The sequence below is a fragment of the Petromyzon marinus genome, chromosome 40 (genome assembly GCF_048934315.1).
Source record: "Petromyzon marinus isolate PM22_M1 ecotype Great Lakes invasive population chromosome 40, UKy_Petmar_22M1.pri1.0, whole genome shotgun sequence".
Taxonomy (NCBI): Eukaryota; Metazoa; Chordata; class Hyperoartia; order Petromyzontiformes; family Petromyzontidae; genus Petromyzon; species Petromyzon marinus.
Genome location: NC_133706.1, coordinates 9,131,136 through 9,149,880, shown reverse-complemented (window position 1 = coordinate 9,149,880; position 18,745 = coordinate 9,131,136). Strand labels below are relative to the sequence as shown.

Sequence of the window (18,745 nt, the reverse complement as noted above, 5' to 3'; positions counted from 1 at the left end):
TGGCAGTGGCTTCATCTGAACGCTTTATCGCATCGAGACCCACAGACTCTCACAGGGTACCCACAGACTCACATAAGAGACCAGGCCCACAGCCTCACATGGAGACTCCACTGAGAATCTGAAATTTGCCAGTATTGGCTTCATCGTCAGCGCTTTTCTCGAGCAGCCGGGCGCTCGCACCCCGCGTCGCTTACCAGGGGGGAAACCGGTCTGGTGGAGCCCAGTACAGGTTGGATAGCAGCTGCATCATCACCATCATCACCATCATCACCACCATCATCACCATCATCATCACCACCATCATCATCATCACCATCATCACCATCATCATCACCATCATCATCATCACCATCATCACCATCATCACCACCATCATCATCATCACCATCATCATCACCATCATCACCACCATCATCATCACCATCATCATCATCACCATCATCACCATCCACAGGTAGCCTTCGTCGTATTCCATTCACACAATGAAGTTCCCCCTTCCCTGCAGGAGGCGAGTTATCCAGCCGAGGCTAGAAAACCCGAAGTGGATTCTGCTGTCTCGTCCACCCGCGGACCACCACCGCGTGGAGTCAAAATATCGCGAAGCCGCACGGAACGGCCATCTGTCTCGTGCGGCTTTTACGATGTGCGACTCTCCCCCCCCCCCCCCCCCGATTTTTTTTGGAATTCATCTACCGCACGATGCAAGGGAAACCCGTGTTCCCGTGTTGATTGCTCCTCGGAACAATGCCAGCCAGAGGCCCTGAATGCCACTCTGACCCCCTACTGGCTGCCGATTCACTCAATGTGAACTGAACGTTCTAAATTTCAACCGAGCGAATTGCATGCGTAGAACAGAGTGGGACATTAACTCCACGAATGGGAACGACTTGCATGCGTAGAACAGAGTGGGACATTAACTCCACGAATGGGAACGACTTGCATGCATAGAACAGAGTGGGACATTAACTCCACCAATGGGAGCGAATTGTATGCGTAGAACAGAGTGGGACATTAACTCCACCAATGGGAGCGACTTGCATGCGTAGAACAGAGTGGAACATTAACTCCACCAATGGGAGCGACTTGCATGCATAGAACAGAGTGGGACATTAACTCCACCAATGGGAACGACTTGCATGCGTAGAACAGAGTGGAACATTAACTCCACCAATGGGAGCGACTTGCGTGCGTAGAACAGAGTGGGACATTAACTCCACCAATGGGAGCGAGGCTATTTACAATCATTTGAGTAAAAGATGAGTCGACGACTGTATTTGGATGACACGAAAATAGTTGGGGAGGATGGGGGGGGTGGGGGGAAGAGTCACCTCGTGTCCCACGTGTGCCGCTGGACGGGCGGTAATGGGCGTCGTTTGCACCGCATTTTGTGGTTTCCCAGCTTCACGAGGCAGGATGCTTGAGAGGCTGCAGCACATTTTTATTTTTGAGACGCCCGCGTAAAATCGACCACGCGAACTGCAATAATCATCCCAGCCCTGCTTGTTTATTTGTTGACACCCTCCGCTGAACGTGAAGTGGAACGCTGCGTGAAGTGTCGTCTCGTGTGCTTCAAGTGACCTGCCGTGATGCCATCCGCGACGGGCGGAGGCGGCTCAAGGTTCACTCCGCAGGGGTCGCGACTCTCGTGACCCGCCCGCATCTCTCACGTCGTCGTTCACAACGGCGCCTGGGCGCACATCGGGCGCACATCGAATCGCGTTTTCAGCTCCTCGCATTGAGCGGCGCCGAAGGTGGATGGGGCCTGGGGCTGGTGGGGGTGGGGGGGGGGGACCCCTGGGGTTTGCACGCAAGATGCAAGTGCGAGCGAGTGCAGAAGCAGCCAAGAGTGACGCCGGCAAGCACTCGCAGGGTTGACATTCAGCTGCTCTCATTCGAGTCATGCCCTCGACATCGCGAGAATCAAAAGACGCCTACTGCTGGATGATTTGACTCTCCCAAAGCCGTTGCCATCCCCGACACGGTGCCGAGATGATGTGATCTGTCACAATCCTGCGAAGGAGTTCAGATCTTCTTCCATCTCGTCTCACTCTACTCCCCTCCACGCACTCTCCTACCTCTCCCCTCTCATCTCACTCCACTCCCATCAACGCACTCTCCTACCCCTCCCATCTCACTCTACTCCCCTCCACGCACTTTCTTACCTCCCCCCTCTCATCTCACTCTACTCCCCTCCACACACTCCCCTGCCTCTCCCTCTCATCTCACTCCACTCCCATCAACGCACCTCTCACTCTACCCCCACCGCCCACGCTCCACTCCAGCAGCCAAGGGCTCTCCTCTGTGGAACCCTCCAGACAACCTCAGCTCAGTGTGAAGGTTCCTCGCTCATTCTCCTCACATCAACTACTGCCATTCGCCACTAAGTGGCGGTGACGTCACCACGGCGCTTGTGCCAGGCTACGTGTCGGTGTTGGTTCCCCCTGCTTGGGTGTCTGTTTATGCATCTGGGGTTGTGTGTTTCCCCTCTCTCTTAGATTTGGCTCTTCTGTGCCTGATGGTGGCTGTTTTTTGCTGCAACCGAAACGTCGTGCGCTATTGTGTTGTTTTGTTGTTTCTTATTTATACGTGACTTTACCGAAAAAAAAACAAAGATTCATTCCTGCAGTCACGAAAGCTTCGAACCAAGTTTAAACCGCCTCTACGGGGAGTTATAAGGTTTGTATCTTTGTGTCTGTCTTTGTGTTGTCTTGTGTTGTCTGTGTGTTGTCTCTGCTTGTGTATCTGCCTTTGTGTCTGTGCTTGGATTTGTTTCTCTGTGCTGTCTCTGCCTGTGTGTGGGTCTTGGTGCTTCCGAATGTTTGCTGCCGTGCTCCACTTTGCTCTATGCATTCCTCATGCTAAAATGTCCCGTTGTCTCTCAGCCTTGCATTCTCATGCTAATGTCCCATTGTCTCTCAGCCTTGCCTTCTCTGCCTATTTAAGGCGACTTCACTGTGTGCTTGTACCTGTGCTGGTCCGCTCTACTTGAATGTCTGTGTGTGTGTGCCGTCTGTATCTTAAATTTCATACTTAACTTGCAATTTAGCAATCTTTGAAATAACGTAATCAACCAGGCTATGCGTTAACTGTGTTTTGACCGACCGTCTGTGTTGCTTTATATGTTTTCCAAATTCTGCTAAACTGTTTGGTATGCTTCTCTCTCTGTGTCCCCTATTGTGTCGGTGTTGGTTCCCCCTACTTGGGTGTCTGTGTATGCATCTGGGGTTGTTTCCCCTCTCTCGTAAATTTGGCTCTTCTGTGTCTGATGATGCCTGCTTGTGTTGCAACCGAAACGTCGTACGCTATTATGTTATTTTATTATTTCTTATTTATACGTGACTTTACCGAAAAAAACAAAGATTAATTATGTGCACGTTGTGGCCATGTGAAGTGTCGAACGCCCGCTGGCAGGTCACGGAGCAGACCCAGGTGCCACGGGTCGGCTGACTGAGAGGACTGGTCGATGCACCACCTGTGCCCCCTACTGTGCCAACGCTGTTTTAGCCACCCGGCGTTCCGCTCGTTGTTGTGAGCGTCGCTCCTCTGCCCTCCGTTGTTGTTGGAGGGCGACTGCCTGAAATTGCCCAGGAACGTCCTTCACGACCCTTCTCCACAGAGACCGATCTTGGCACACCGCTGGTACCATTCATCGGCAAGTCCACTCAGCTCCACGTCCTCCTGTACCACATCACTCCATCTCTTCTCTAGCCCGTGCCGCGCCCGTTTAGCCCCTTCTATTCGGCCGAACAAAAGCTGTTTCGGCATGCGGTGGCTGGGCATGCGGGCTACATGACCCAGCCATCACACACAAGCGCACACAAACTCTGTTACACACACACTGTCACACACACACCCTCTGTCACACACACTCTCACACACTGTCACACACACACACACACTCTCACACAGTCACACACACACTCTCACACACTCTGTCACACACACTCTGTCACACACACACTCTCACACACTGTCACACACTCTGTCACACACACACTCTGTCACACACACACACACTCTGTCACATACACACTCTCACACACACACACTCTGTCACACACACACACATCACGAGCATTCTCATGAGCTCACTTTATTTTCACATTTAGCAAAAAAAAGGGATACAATATACACAGGAGTGCAACACGAATTATGATATTCACATACGAATGGAGAAGTCTGGACGACACATCAACACACTGGCTGTGCAACACTCTTGTCCGTGCCGACCAGGAGTGTCCCACTTTTGTAGAGGAAACCTTTACAGCAGAATCATCAAACACCCACCACCCCCACCCCCACTACCGTTCCCAAAGTCCGCCGAGTGGAAGGTCATGGCAACGCAAGAAAGTCCACTGATCTTTCACGAGGCCAGGACTCCCCACGCCCGTGTTTGAGGGTTCTATGGTCAACTGTAGTTTAGATTTAAAAAATATCTGAATGCAACCGCAACTCACAAAATAACAAAATTAACCCAGAATGCACCAAATCTCGTCAGATCTTTGAAGCTCAGCCGGGGAAGAGCCTGGGTTTGGTGCTTAATTTGAAGTCTGGGAAAAGCAGACGTTTTAGGCCTTGCGCTGCAAGTTGGCCAACAGATGTCGGTGTACGGTGATGGTTTTCTTGAATCCATCTGTGCAGTTGTCAAGTGTTACCCCCCCCCCCCCCCCACCATCTTTCGTATGCACAGGTTATCTCCGAGTTACTCCGGTTTCCTCTCACGAGCCAAACAAGCTACAAAGGAATTGGTCGAACATCTGAACCCTGGAACTTCATGAATACAAAATCTCAGAAACAGTCAGGATTTCCTGGGTAAATGAATGGGGAAAAAAAAGATTCTGACAGTATTATTATCACCCACGGATGCGCATGTGAGCGGGGCTTAATTTCAACCACGTCCCGCACACGGCACACCACATCCAGTACGCACTTCTCACACTACGGCCGTGGCTACACAAAAACAAAAAAAAATCACTTGTGCCTCCTCCGGTCTACCAGCGACCCAGAAAATATTCCATGAGAAATGTAAGGCCTCCTTGTGTGCGGGCGCGCCACGCGTGAAGACTGAATGGACTGCGGGGGACTCTGGTCCTCTGGTTGTATGTGGAATGTACGGGGGGTGTGGTGGTTGGCCCAACTGGACGCGGACCGCTATAAATTCCGTGCACTGCACAAACCCCCGGAAGGAAACCACGGCCTCTGCCGGATCACTGGAGCAAAACCAGCGAGCTAAAAAGAGGTCAGAGTTGGAAAAGGTCCATCACCCCCCCCCCCCTTCTCTCTCACTCGTGAAAATGACTGAACAATTTGTTCGATACAATGCCATTGTGTCAAAGAGATCCAACGGATTATCTTTCGTCTTGGCTACACAGCCATACGTGTGCGTGTATACATCCCCCGTTTGTCAATCCACTGCTGGATAAGGGCTCACGCCACCCAGCAGTCGGTAGTCAGGGGTTATCTGACCACACGTCAGCGTGTCTTGGTAAAGGTCAGGGGGAGTACAGACACAAAATGGATTTAGCTGCACTGCCCGGAACGCCCACTACTACCGCACCTGTATTTTGTGCAAGGTGGTCCCCCATCCAAGCAGTATCCAGGCTCAAAACCTGCTCAGACGAGATCGGTGCGCGGTTAGGCCGCAGGCCATTAGGGGTCGCATGCAGACACTTCTATAACACAAATCGCATGTCATTGTGGTTTGCGTTGACACAACACTGCACGTGGGCGTCACGAGCGACGAGTCGCCATGCTGTGGACCCTGGGCAATAATCATTGGCAAATAAAAACAGATAAAGTAGGAGCTGGATATAAGCACACCTGCTATAAGCACAGTTCTTATATGGCAACACATTCTTACGTTACACTGGTGGCCTTGCTCCGTAAAGGGTGTGCTTATATCCAGATTCTACTGCAATTGGCGGGCGTGTTAGGAAAACTTGATAACCCGCACAAGCAGCTCACCTTCGTGAGAGGTAGGGCTTTGTAAAAGAGAGTAAGGGGATGGAGGAGATGATGGGAGCGAATGTTTTAAAGGCCACTGTGCGGAACATCTGTACGGGGAAAGTTGATGGGATGATTGCATTGTCAAGCGCTTCAAAGAGGTCACACGTGGGGTTAGAGAGAACAATATTAAGTGTGGGTTACCAGGTTATTCTGGGACACCCCTCGATTGTGGTGCAATTGCTAGAGACCCTACGACAGCACCGTCACATTTGATCATCAACCGCAACTAAATCATGATTATTAACATCTAAAGATTCCAGTAATAATAATAAGCGACTTAACATAACCATTCATGCCTCCCCAATCTAATTACAGTGGCGAGGAAGTTCACCGAGCAAGCGATGTCAATTACAATGATGTTCTAAAGCGTTTGGAGAGCTTAAAATTGAAAGAACGAGAGCGAAGTCTCGACATTTACGACTTGGAAAAATTGAAAAACCGCCATTTTAATGACAGGCCCCTCAAATGTAGGACCAAAACATTTTAGACTTGGGTGTCTTATTTTTTCACAAACTCAGACCTAATCAAGTTTGCATCTGGAGATGCTGAAGGGTGACACATTCCAAACATGACATCAGATTTAAAAATCCGAAAACTGCGATTTGCCCTCTTAAAAATTCCGTGGGCTAAAACTTGTGTGTGTTTGTCGTTTGCAAGCTTGGGTCCTGCGAAAGTATTGTCTGGAAGCGTTTAAGGATGTCAAATCCAAACATGACATCAGAATTTAAAAAATTCGGCATCCGCATTGTTGCTTTATTTCAGCCTAAGCCTGTTCAGGTTTGCGTGTGTACATATAGACGGTGCTTTGAAGGGGGTTGGCATTCAAAACATGTCGCGTTTTTCAATAACTGAATTTTCGGAGGATTTCTTTTTGTAAGTGCGTGGCACACAGGGTGGTGCACTGCTTCGCAGGAATTTCAAACGGATACTTTGCATAAAGGCGCGACATTGACAGCATAATTGGAAAACACATCGACAAGCGACATAGGGAATATATTCTTTAACATTCATTTATATTTTTGTTATTTTTTCGATTTTTATATTTTACGTGGCGAAAGTTGTTTTTGCGCCAATTTTTATTTTGCTTCTCACCTGCACCAAAACAAATACACTTAACGTGAAATATATTCGGGGAGGGGGGGGGGGGAACTAAAACAACGCGACACAATAGTTCAAAGATAGGCACACGTTGCACGCTGCACTGAGAATCTGCGTGAACTACACGTGAACGCCGTTTTGTCAACAGCGCTGGATGCAGCAAAAATTACGTTCCTAACGCACGAGCAGCTACGGCAGGGAGCAATGTTGGGATTAACCACAGGTTGTCGCACCAGGAGGTAGCCGTGCAGAGGAACGCAAGCATGGTTTCCAGAGGATAGCTCTCCGCAGCTGGGCCGCTCACGTCTCTCCTGTTTTGTTAAAAAATAAAGGCACTTTTGAAGGTGTAAAACTGGCTACACGCGTTATGCCAGTACTATCCTGTGCGCAGGTTATGCATGTAGGTAAATACTAGGCAAGTACGAATAAGACTACCCCCCCCACCACCCAGCAGTTCGACGTATCGTCATGACTCGTGCGCTGCGATAGATTCAAGATTAAACAATTTGGTTTTAATTACCAAATGTGGTGAACGCGGCACCTCGAGTGCCTGCGGGGATTAGGTGACCGGATCAATTAGGTGGATTGCACGGATGGAATCCAAGTGGTTTCCCAGTAAAAGTGGAACTTCTGGGCCAGCTCAAGGGTGAACGTTCGGCCAACGTTGGCCAAGCGGTTTACTGGGCGATGCTAACGTTCACTATTTGCCACACGTTTTGCGAGCATACGGAATCGCCGTCGATCGAGGATTCTGATCCGCTGCGTCGTTACACGACCGGTAAAAACACCGGTCCTGCAGTGGGTCACCATCGGTGATTAAACTCGCATTTGTATTGTTTCACACTTTTTTTCACTCTCGTCTCTATGGTTTTCGTTCACTCAACTTGGCCCGACTGCAATGCGTACCGTGTCGCTCGGACGTCGTTTGCATCACTTGTAAATAACAAATTCCCAAATGCACGATTAGATGCGAACGTTTGTGGGTGTAGGAATCGTTTGTTTACAGTCTATGCATCGCTACACGCCTAGTGTTTGTGTATGCACACCCATACTTGTGTGTACAGATACGCTTATGCATGTAAAATACTATGGGTGATTTTCTGTTAAAAAAAAAATACTTGTTTGCATTTGTAACAATTATGAATCTTCTTATGGATTTTTGACCACTTACACGATGTCCTAATTTTTATGCGTTTTTGGGGTTTTAACAAGTGATGTCACGTGGCAATTACCTCCTGTCACGTGACACCACTCTTGGCGTGAAGGTGATGCCACCTGTTTCTGACATCACTTTTTCAGATCAATATAAAGAATATTTATTGTCCCAAATTTTACGTCTCAGCCTGGATTGCAAGATTTTTCAGATTCATCTGAAAATCTGGAACATCCCAATAGTAATACATATACATCATAATTCTAAAGCATGCATTTAATGTCTCAATGTACACGTTTACTGTATAAGATTGTGAATGTATGTACCTGTTACAGGGGTGTCCACCCATCACTGAAGAAAATGGATTACAGTAGACTGCAGTCCTAGCTATGTTTATGAAATCACCTAACCCATACACACTTGGTAATGTGAAGATTTCATCATCTGTGTCTCATGCCCTCCTCTCAACCGCCACATGTCTACCATCGCGTTGACACGCATCATATCGAGATTTAAAAGTCCCAGGTGTTTGCCAACATCCCACCTGCAATCGTTTCACGTGCTTTTCTCGTGTGTGGCTATCGGCGACCACTCTAGAAAGATGGATGACCAACGGATGCAGTTATTTAGGAATTGGTGATTTTGCACAATGACCAAGGCGGAGACATTTTTGTGCACTCGGTGCACGCCTTTGTGCGTGCTGCCGACACGGATTCGCGCGAGGTTTTCGCAATCGTCAAATGCAAGCACGGCAAGGAATTTTTGCTGCCAATATTTCAGCCAGGGGGACACGTTAAAGATCCCTTGGCGTAGTTCGCAAGAGTGGGACCACTGTGCGCTGGCGTCAGGGTCCACGTTTGGCGACAATTACACCGCAAATCATCTCGATTGGATACATGGTGTTCATCACTCTCCCTACTGCCCATCCGAACGTCCCAGGTCAGTCTTCACATGAGACCATCCTGGTCTCGGGGGTTCTCACCTGCATGAACATAGCAAACTTGAAACTTGAACCGCACAGTTCAATTAGATGTATAATTACGATTATTTAATTATGGGTACATTCAAGGACAACACCCTGTACAGGATAATGTGCTATACATACGAATATAATTATATGGGCCTATGTAAGGAATGTCAATGTACGCCCCATAAAAACATACACCCATGCATGTGTTGCGTACACATCCATGGGTATATGTTTGTACGTGTATTTACAGATGTATATATCGGCAAACATGTTCCTACGTTTATTATTAGTGGACTTACATGTATATATCTGTACATATGAATGCATGTGTGTAGGTATGAATGTACACATGCATACATGCATGTATACATACATGCATACACACATGACCAATGGGAAAAAAATGTATGTGTATGGAAATATGTATACGTGTCAATGTACGCCCTATACAAACATATATCCATGCATGTGTTGCATACACATACATAGGTATATGTTTGTAAATGTATTTACAAATGTATAGATCTGCCAACATGTTCCTATGTAAATTATTAGTGGACTTATATATTTATATCTGTACATATGAATGCATGTGTGTAGGTATGAATGTACACATGCATGTATACACACATGCATACACACGTAACCTATGAAAAGCAAATGTACATGTGTATGGAAATATGTATAAATCCGTGTATGTACATATGCAACAAGGCAGTGGGTGACCAGTGCCTCCAGGTTGAGGAAACAACAGCTTCCACTTCAGGTTTGTTCAACCTCTGGTGACGTGAGATTGAGAGGCACGCGTACAGGCCTCGTGTCAATCCACAGCTGCATGAGGACGACCCCACCACACGTCGTGCCGCTCCGTTGGGGTAACGTGACCACAATTCACCGTGCCGGTCAGTGCGGGTTAAAGGCGGCCAAGAGTGGACACGGGAGCATAGAAGCACAATACGACAACGGATTTTGTCTGTGACGGCCCTGTGCTGCCCCCACCCCTCACTTGGTGCGTACAGGTGGATTCATTGAGAACTGGAACGTGAAAAAAAAGTCTGATGATGATGAAGCTCCTTTGCTAGGGACCAATTATGGACCAGTTTATCCCGGGAAGATATGTGCCCCTGTCCGGTGGAGAAAGCGCCGATGTAACTGCTGCTCCGAATCTTATTCGTGCCTTCATCATGCTCCTTGATAAATCATGGAGGGACCCCCTCTCTGTGGACTCCACAAATCTCCCACCTTCCTAAGTGCAAGTGATCGTCCAACCTTCTAACTTGCACCCATCAATGAGAACGCATCAACCCGGTACTCCGATCCCTCCACTGTGCTCGCAACCTAATTCCGACTCAACTGCAAGATGGAGGATCTTGAAGACGCCTTCAATGTCTTCAAGATCTTCCATGGGCTCTCAACGCTCCTACCACTCACCCCCCCCCCCCTCTAATCGCCTTCAATATTATCTGCACACCAGCAACTAAGATCTCCCATCTTACTGCCCCCTGTTCAAGTCCGGGCCCAAAACTTTCCTCGTCCTTCTCGTCTACGATCGTCTCCCGTCTCCGAAATGTTTCAAAGAAGAAAATGAATAAATACTTTCCTGTTTTGGGCGATTCCCAGCGATGCGGATTTAGACGGTCTCTCAATGCACTTGGATCGTATTGCCGATGAAGCCAATGCCGTCGCATTCCAGTTACTCAACGAATCCACCGGACGTGCGCGCCATCGCCCGAGACTGGAAAACCCGAGGTGGCGCTTGTGGCCTCCTCAACCTGAAGCCACGAAAAACCTCCCCCCTATGCATTAAGTGCCTGGCATGAGCAATTCACATTTTTCAGATTCCGTATTTAAAGATCGCACCTGTCCAAAACCAACGGCGCCACGTTCAAGTTGAAACCGGTTCCTTGCGAAGCCTCGGGAGGTACCGGCGGGGCGAGTGGGAGGACGTGTCTCACCCCCCCCCCCCCCCACAAACTCCCCCTTCTCTCTCCTCGCCGTCCGCTCGATCCCCACTGCGGTTCTAGTTTCTGTACCGTGCCGCAACATCGGACCACAGCCTCTGCATGTCCTCCAGGCCCCTGGTCCAGAGCTCGCGTAGCTTCACCCAGCCGGTGCGCGCCGTTATCAGCAGGTAGTCGGCGTTCTGCGGGTACCGCAGGATCGTATAGCGGGCCATGACCAGCGACTGGCAGAACCTGCGGGTAAAAGTAGACCATGTTGTTGTTGTTGCCGTTGCTGTCGTGACGGTTAATGTCGTTCGTTATTCAAGAGGGTTTTTTTCTGCCGACTTGTTTATCGGCTGGGATTTTAGCGTCCAGGAATCGCAGCCATAGTTGGATAAAGTCTCGTGGTCAGCAGCAGAAGTGCCAGCGGAAGGAAAGTCGCCGTCTTCATCTTCCTCGTCTCCAGCAGCAGCATCAGCGGGATCAGCAACATGATCGTAAACAACATCGCTATAAGTGTCTTTTTTATAATCATCATCATCAGAAGCATCCGCAGAAGTGCTGTTAGCAACATCATGGTAATCAGCATTATTATGTCTAAACTGTTACCGATCCCCCCGTTCACCGATACACATTAACCAGCATGGTGAAGTATGTTCAACCACCGCGACGATCGACATGGCATGGCAAGACCTTCATCCATCATTGGCCTGATGAAGAGCTTTAAATAAATAATAAAGCACGTGTTTTTTTTTTTTTTGCCGCACGATCATCGAGTTTATCGGATTCTCGCCAGACCTGGATTAATTCTTGTTACGCAACCGCCACAGGTTTTTGAAGCCAACGGTTCCCGATGCGGCCAACGTCGAGCCGGCCAGACCCGACCCGACCTGCCCCGACCTGCCCCGACCTGCCCCACCCCGGACCGGCCCGGCCCCCCTCCCCCCACCCTCCGCTCTCACCTGCACGCCACCAGGAAGTAAACGGCCCTCCTCTCGTCCTCGGTGAGGGGCTGCACGCTCTCGTAGCCGGCCAGGACGTGACCCCCGGCCTCCATCGCCTCTCCGCTCTCCACCATCATGTACATGATGGCCATGGCCAGGTCGTACACGTGGTAGCCGAACATCATCGAGTTGAGGTCCACAATGCCGGAGACGCGGTGCCGCGGCGCTCCCTCCGCCGACTTGGGCCCCTGCTGCTGCCCCTGCTGCTGCTGCCCCTGCTGCTGCTCGCTTCCCGCGGCCACCTCCTGCACCAGGATGTTGTCGTCATTGAAGTCACCGTGGATTATGCCTGCGGCGAGGGGGAACGGCACGCGCGTGCGCAAACGCGTTACGGCTCTCGTCGTCGAATTTGATTTCGTCCGTTGTCTTTTATTGTTGACCGTCTTCCCTTTGTCGTCGTCGTCGTCATCGTTCGTGCCCGTGCCGGTTTTATTCCAGGCGCGCGATTGGTGTTGCCCATGCCGCGTGTGCGAGTCTTATAACGGCCCCGCTGAGTCTCAGTGAATCGCCGACTTCTCCTGCCTTCAAAGGCACAGAATTACAATAATCCACCAGCGTCGTACGCGTAGGGCCGCGCATTCCAACCCCTCCCCTCTCCCGCGTGTGCGAGCCAGAGAAAAGCCCCGCAGAGTCTCAGTGATTCACCCACTCCTCCTGCCTCCAAAGGCGCTGAATTACAATAATCCACCAGTGTCGTACAACCCTGTACGGGGGGGCGAGATATGGAGCGGTGTGTAGTGGTTTGCACACTGCATCACGAGCCCTTGATTCCCGGCCATGGAGATCATCACTGATATCTGAACCAGTCCTGGGATCCTACCTACCTCCTCACCGGCCAGCATGGTGAAGGTGGCAAAACAACCCCCATGACCCTACACAGCCTGGGAATGCCTTCGTCCAGACAGTGCATTGACAAAGGGCTGTACATTATTATTATAAGTATATGTGTGAAGCCAGGCCCAGCTTTAACAAAAACTGTTGAACACAATTTAGCATCCATTGAAAAATGATTTGATAGAAATTACAATTATGATTTATATACAGTGGCGTCTGAATGTAATAACCCTGTCATTTGATTTCACCTATGCTCAGTGTGTGTGCGAGTGTTCCCCATTACATGCATGCCTTGTAATGCATCTGTGTATACTGGGTAAAAGTAATCACGTAAAGCACATTGCAGAGAAAATGCTTGCCACAAATGAATCACAATACCTTGTTGATCTCGTCAAGCAGCATAAACCATCACACGAACTCGGGTCATCCTCGCAGCGGCTTTTGGTTCACCATCGAACGAACAAAGACGGTCACCGCATCGCGCGCTTTCAGATGCACTTCTGCAGCCGTCTGGAAAGCTCTTCTTTCCGATATTAGGAAGGCACTGGAGCTATGCACTTTTAAACCTAGATTGAACACTAATTTCTTTAGAACTGATTTTTGTGTTTAGTTTGTTGTCCTTCCCCCGCACCTCCAATTAGCATGGTTGGCTATGTACGGTGCGAAAGAAGTTCAACGTACACACGTACGTGGCACCCGTCGTGGCTTCAAGGCCTCGTCGGTGGCCTGAACCGCCCCTCGCCCCCTGGAGGCATGGAGCTACGTCCCGGGTGAAGCTGCGAGGCGAGCGTACATCTGGTAAACTTGTGCAGGTTGGGTTGGATCTCCTCGCGGAACTTGGCGATGACCTCCCTGACCAGACCCTGGTTGGGGTCGCCGTCCAGAGCGAAGAGGTAGGACTCGAGCAGGTGGGTGTTTGACAGGTTCCAGATGAAATCGTCTCGTTGCAGGGAGTGCAGGAACGGGTGCTCAAACTACGCAGACGTTTAAATTGAAGGCGGTAAGATGAAAAAAAAATGCAATACGAGATTAACATCGCATTGGCCAGTTGAGTACACATGTAAGTTAAAGGCAGCAAAACGTCAAGCTAGCAAACTATAGTCTGCGTTTCAGAGAGGCTGTTCCGGTGTCCCGTCGCGTTTGATAAACATCAGAATTGTGTCCAAGTTGACAATGTTCTGGTCTCATCCTTGACTTATGATACGGCTGAGAGTGGGGCTGCCCAAGTCCTGCGTGCGGCTGGCAAATGTATGATTGGTATTTGTGAATAACAGGACACTTGAATGGATCTGAAAAGTAGTTTTGTGAGATCACCTTCTACGGGCCAGTCTCTAACCAGAGGTGATGCACAGAATGAGATTTTATGTTCCATCTCATGACATGGCACCAATTAGCACAACTCATACAGCCCTTATCAAGGCACTTGCGTATTCAGTGTTGGTCATGTAGGGTGTTTGACCATACTTCGCCAAACTGGTCAGTGTAGGTTGGTGAAGGATAGAGGACAAGGGGGGGGGGGGGGGGCAGGACTGGTTCAGATATCACTTGCCACAAATGTTAGCCGTGGCCGGAAATCAAACTCAGGTGGCCGGGTTCGTAGCGTAGTGTGCGCACAACTGCGCCACTGCTCCACCCCGACGCTTCGAATAAAATCGGGGGGGGAAACAACAAAAATACGTTGCTTGAAAACCAGCCCATTCGATCTCTTGGAAGGACTCTCACGTTGCTAATTATGAACAGCTGCGTACGTTCCGAGCGAGTGGACTCATTACGTCACATTACACTTGCTTACCGAGAGAAAAGGCTCGCCGAGACTCAAGACTTTTTTTTTTTTTTAAGATTGTCGCAGTAACGGGTTGGGGAAACTATCGCTACGCATTTCCCAATGAAGTAATTTGCGAGCAATTTCTGTTTTGCCCCTTTTACTTTGGCGAATATTCTCATGCCACGTGTCAAGAGGCGCTCGTGCGCTCGTACCTGCTCCAGGGCTTGGTGGATGCTCGCTGCCAGCTTGCCCACCTGGTAGTACAGGCTGCCATCCGCCAGCACCCTGGACAGCGGCACGCCGGGCAGGTACGTGAGCAGCCGCACGTTGAACTCCTTCTCTCCTTCGCCGCAGTCTGAGAATTCACAGCAGGAGTCGCCGCCGAGGTCAAGAGGTCACCACGGTTAGTGCATTCTTACCGTCGCTTCCTTTTGCTGGAACATAAAAAGCTGTTCGGAAGCTGATATCGGAACCTGCAAGGTCTGGACATAGTGTCAACTCACCACATTGCGCCCTGTGTTCATTACCCACGTGCTATACTAAACAGGGTCTCTTATGTATTGCTCAACTGATAGCCAAGGCTACAATTCTTTTTTTAGGAAATTAAACGACAATTTGCTGCTCAGTATTAAATGGTTAATAACAATAATGAACGTGCTACGTCCGATATATAACGCACACAAAATTCGTGTAGTCTTTAAAACGCCAATCTCTCAAGCAACTTGAATCGAGTATTTCTGTTTTTCCCCCCACCCAAAAATAGTAAATTGGAGTGATTTTCTTATCATGACTTTCTTTCACGGTACTATTAACGCAAAAAATTAATAACACAAACGCATTCCGAAATTCGCATTCCTATATGGCCTTGTTGTTTAAACCACTGTAGCTAAATAAAGCAGTTGAGAGGAATAATACCTCGCCACACCCATGGGTAAGGCATCCGCCAAAGTTGCGACGTGGCACGCAACCCTCACGCCTTAGCGCACGCTGGCCGGAACCGGGGGCAATTCGCCCAGGTTCGGGCCAGAATGGACACGTCAGCACACGAGTCTAGCTGAATTCCCTGGGTTCAGCTTGAGCAAATTACTTAGGAGCAAGGTGAATGGGGGCCCCCACCTGCATCAGGAGGCGACTTTTATCGCTCGCTCCATCACGTAAATATAAGGGTCAGCGGCATTCCGTGATCTTCGCATTCCAAACACGGCGTTGGGCGGCGATGTCAGCTCACGCGATGAACCCCGAGCCTAGGTTGAAAGGAGCGCTGCTAGCCCAGGCATTATAATCAGAATATGTACTTATACTGGAGGAATCCGATGAGCTATGAAGCACTTTGTTTTACATATGTTTAGCAGCCTAGTGTTGTCCCAACTACAGCCCGTGGGCCCGCCACGCCTTACAAGAACTAATTAAGTACATGTCTCAGTCAGCAATACTCAATTGAAACTACACACGACAACCGTCGCCCCCGCACCCTCCTCCCAACTGAAAAATTTGACAAGACCCTCCCGATACTCAGTGAGGCTCTGCTGTGAAAACAAGTGTAACGATTAAAATGCTCACGACGTTTCGGCCACAACACAAGTAGCCTTCCTCAGGTGAAGAAACAGGACTGTCCGGAAGACAGCGCTTGAGTGAACCCTTGTGTTGTGGCTGAAACGTCGTTAGGATTTTATTCTGTTATTATTATTTTTATTATTTTATCTCCATTCTACGTGACTTTACCGAAATAACCCAGAAGATGAATCCCTGCAGTCACGAAAGCTTTAAATCGAAACGTGTAGCGATGATTACAATAATATTAATTAGAAGTGATGCGATGCAGGAGGTCGGAGTGGGTGTGGGGGAGAGATAAGCTCTGTATCGACATGTTTGTATTTCTCTAAATCTCTCCTCTTGCTGATAGATCTTTCTTCCAAATAAATATCTCATTTCTGATTAAATCTCTCTCTGAATGAGTTACATGATGACATCACCCTGCTGCTCTATTTAAGACCGGGAGCAAGTGAGGGCTTCACCATTCTGGCGAATTGCCCGATGATGCTGGATGTAATTACCAGCAAAACGTCGTACTCAAACTGTAAATGTTGTGGAGTCACTCTTCAACACACCGGTGGGCTACAAGTAGTGAACTATTTTGTCTTTTGTCAACGTGACACATTTTTTACTGTTTGGCCGTGTCGGGTGGTGGAGGGTTACGACACATTTATAAATAACGCGATCTAACCCAAAAACCTTTATGATGAATAAATCTCTCTCATATCTCTACAACATATCGCTTGTGACATCTCTCTCCCGTCTATGCTTGTTAATGTAATACATGGTTTTTGGTTTTGACGTGTTCCCCTTGTCAGCCAATCCGGAACTCGACGCAAAGAGTTTGACGCTTGCTTCTCTGTGCCATTAAAAACCGTCTCAGGGTCTCCTGGGTAGACGAGCAGAAACAAAACTAACGATTTAGGTTTTGGAAGTATGTTGAAATTCTTTCGCACCGTACGTAGCCAACCGTGCTCATCGTAGGTGCGGGGGAGGTGGAACACGCTGTGCAGTTGGCGAATGGCGGCGGCGGTGAACTGTACAAACATAACATCCACCAACCTGCAGGTCAGTGGATGAGAAAACAGCAAGTATGCTTCTGATCTCTCACCACAGATGTTATCGTCTCGTCCGTGTGGCTTTGCCGTGAGCAGTCATTCCAGTTTCATCCCACACACCAAACATTGGTGGTTTTTTTATATATATGAAGAATTTACAAAAGATCACAATGTGGACCTTGGGCCAGTACCAACAAGCAGTGTGTTACATCCACCAACCTCACAAAAAACTAAAAAGTATGATCCTTTTACATCACTTATAATCAGTGGAGTGCAACCCAGTATAACACCACCGCCTCATGCTCTGATATTGATTGTTGTCTTTACAAGTATAAACCAATGCTGTATTCGTATGATTATTATCAGCCTATGACTAAATCACCTGGAATGTGCCCTATCATAAGATCTGAAAGCTAAGCAGGTTGAGCCTGGATTAGGGCTTCTACGGGTGACAATCGTGCATTAAACAGGTATCACAGGCCGCTGCGTGGTGCTACGTTGTGTGGGCCAGAGTACGGCTGCAGCAAAATCAATTGCACCGTACTGTACATCTATTACTCCAATGTCTCTGCTCCCGGGAGCCCCGCAGGCGCAGCTCACCGATGCTCTCGAGCGACATGATCTTCCCGCTGACGTTGTCCACCACCTCCTGCATGGGGAAGCCCCTCTCCTGCAGGAACCTCATCATGGCCATCTGCACCTCGAGCAGCTGCGGCCGCTGGCTGTCCCGCGTGTTGGTGACCTTGAGCACGAACTGGCGACCGTCGCGCGCCAGCACGCGGTAGTTCTGGTCGATGTAGCTCGCCAGCGGGCTCACCCCCGCCACGCTCACCCCGTAGAGGCGCTCCACCAGCTTCACCGCGTGGGACTCGCCGAGGCACGGCTTCTCGTGGTCGTGGCCATTGTCCTGCGGCGCGGCTTGCATCGTCTTCAACGGACAAAACGAGAGCGACAAAAAGCTTTTGGGTTTAGCAAGTGCACGTTGGCGTTCGCTCCATTCGTACGGCGCGAGGCGCCTCCGATCAGCACGGTTGGCTACGTGCGGTGCGGAACAAGCTCAGCATACACACGAGGCTACATCCTGGAGGCGCTACGCTTCACGGACAGTCCACAGGAGTTTCCGCATTTACACAGTTGTGCCGACACACGTGGCATACTACTTATTCAAATTACATCTCCGAGATCTTTAACATCCGACTGTGAAGCAGACAGTGCACAATATTTACAGTTCATACACCCACAGTATTAACCGGGGTGGTCGTGGTGCTCGTACCACAAACATCTGCAACGCGCTACCGCTCGGCCATGAAGTCAATCGATCGACAACTGTGCTCAGCGATCAATAAACACGTCGCTTTGCTCGCATCACATTTAATAGCAA

At 49.3% G+C, this 18,745-nt stretch overlaps 1 protein-coding gene and 1 long non-coding RNA gene across 6 annotated transcripts in view; one reads left to right on the top strand and one right to left on the bottom strand.

Moving 5' to 3' along the window:
• The first annotated feature begins 1,765 nt into the window (after positions 1–1,765).
• On the top strand, positions 1,766–7,945 carry LOC142930527 (uncharacterized). Its single transcript, XR_012946473.1, has 2 exons — positions 1,766–3,652; positions 4,691–7,945. It is a non-coding gene; the product is annotated as an uncharacterized LOC142930527 (long non-coding RNA).
• Positions 4,078–18,745, bottom strand: part of LOC116950823 (hydroxylysine kinase-like) — a 27,664-nt gene continuing 12,996 nt past the window's right edge. For 3 of the 5 annotated variants that reach the window (XM_076073093.1, XM_032968911.2, XM_076073094.1), the window contains exons 2-6: positions 17,965–18,292; positions 14,986–15,128; positions 13,802–13,982; positions 12,133–12,463; positions 4,078–11,422 (exon numbers count right to left, since the gene is read on the bottom strand). In XM_076073093.1, coding sequence (XP_075929208.1) covers positions 11,248–11,422; positions 12,133–12,463; positions 13,802–13,982; positions 14,986–15,128; positions 17,965–18,292 — 1,158 coding nt within the window. In that variant the 3' untranslated portion in view covers positions 4,078–11,247. The remainder of the gene's footprint in view (positions 11,423–12,132; positions 12,464–13,801; positions 13,983–14,985; positions 15,129–17,964; positions 18,293–18,745) is intronic. The other 2 variants (XM_076073092.1, XM_076073095.1) reach the window with 2 other exon arrangements.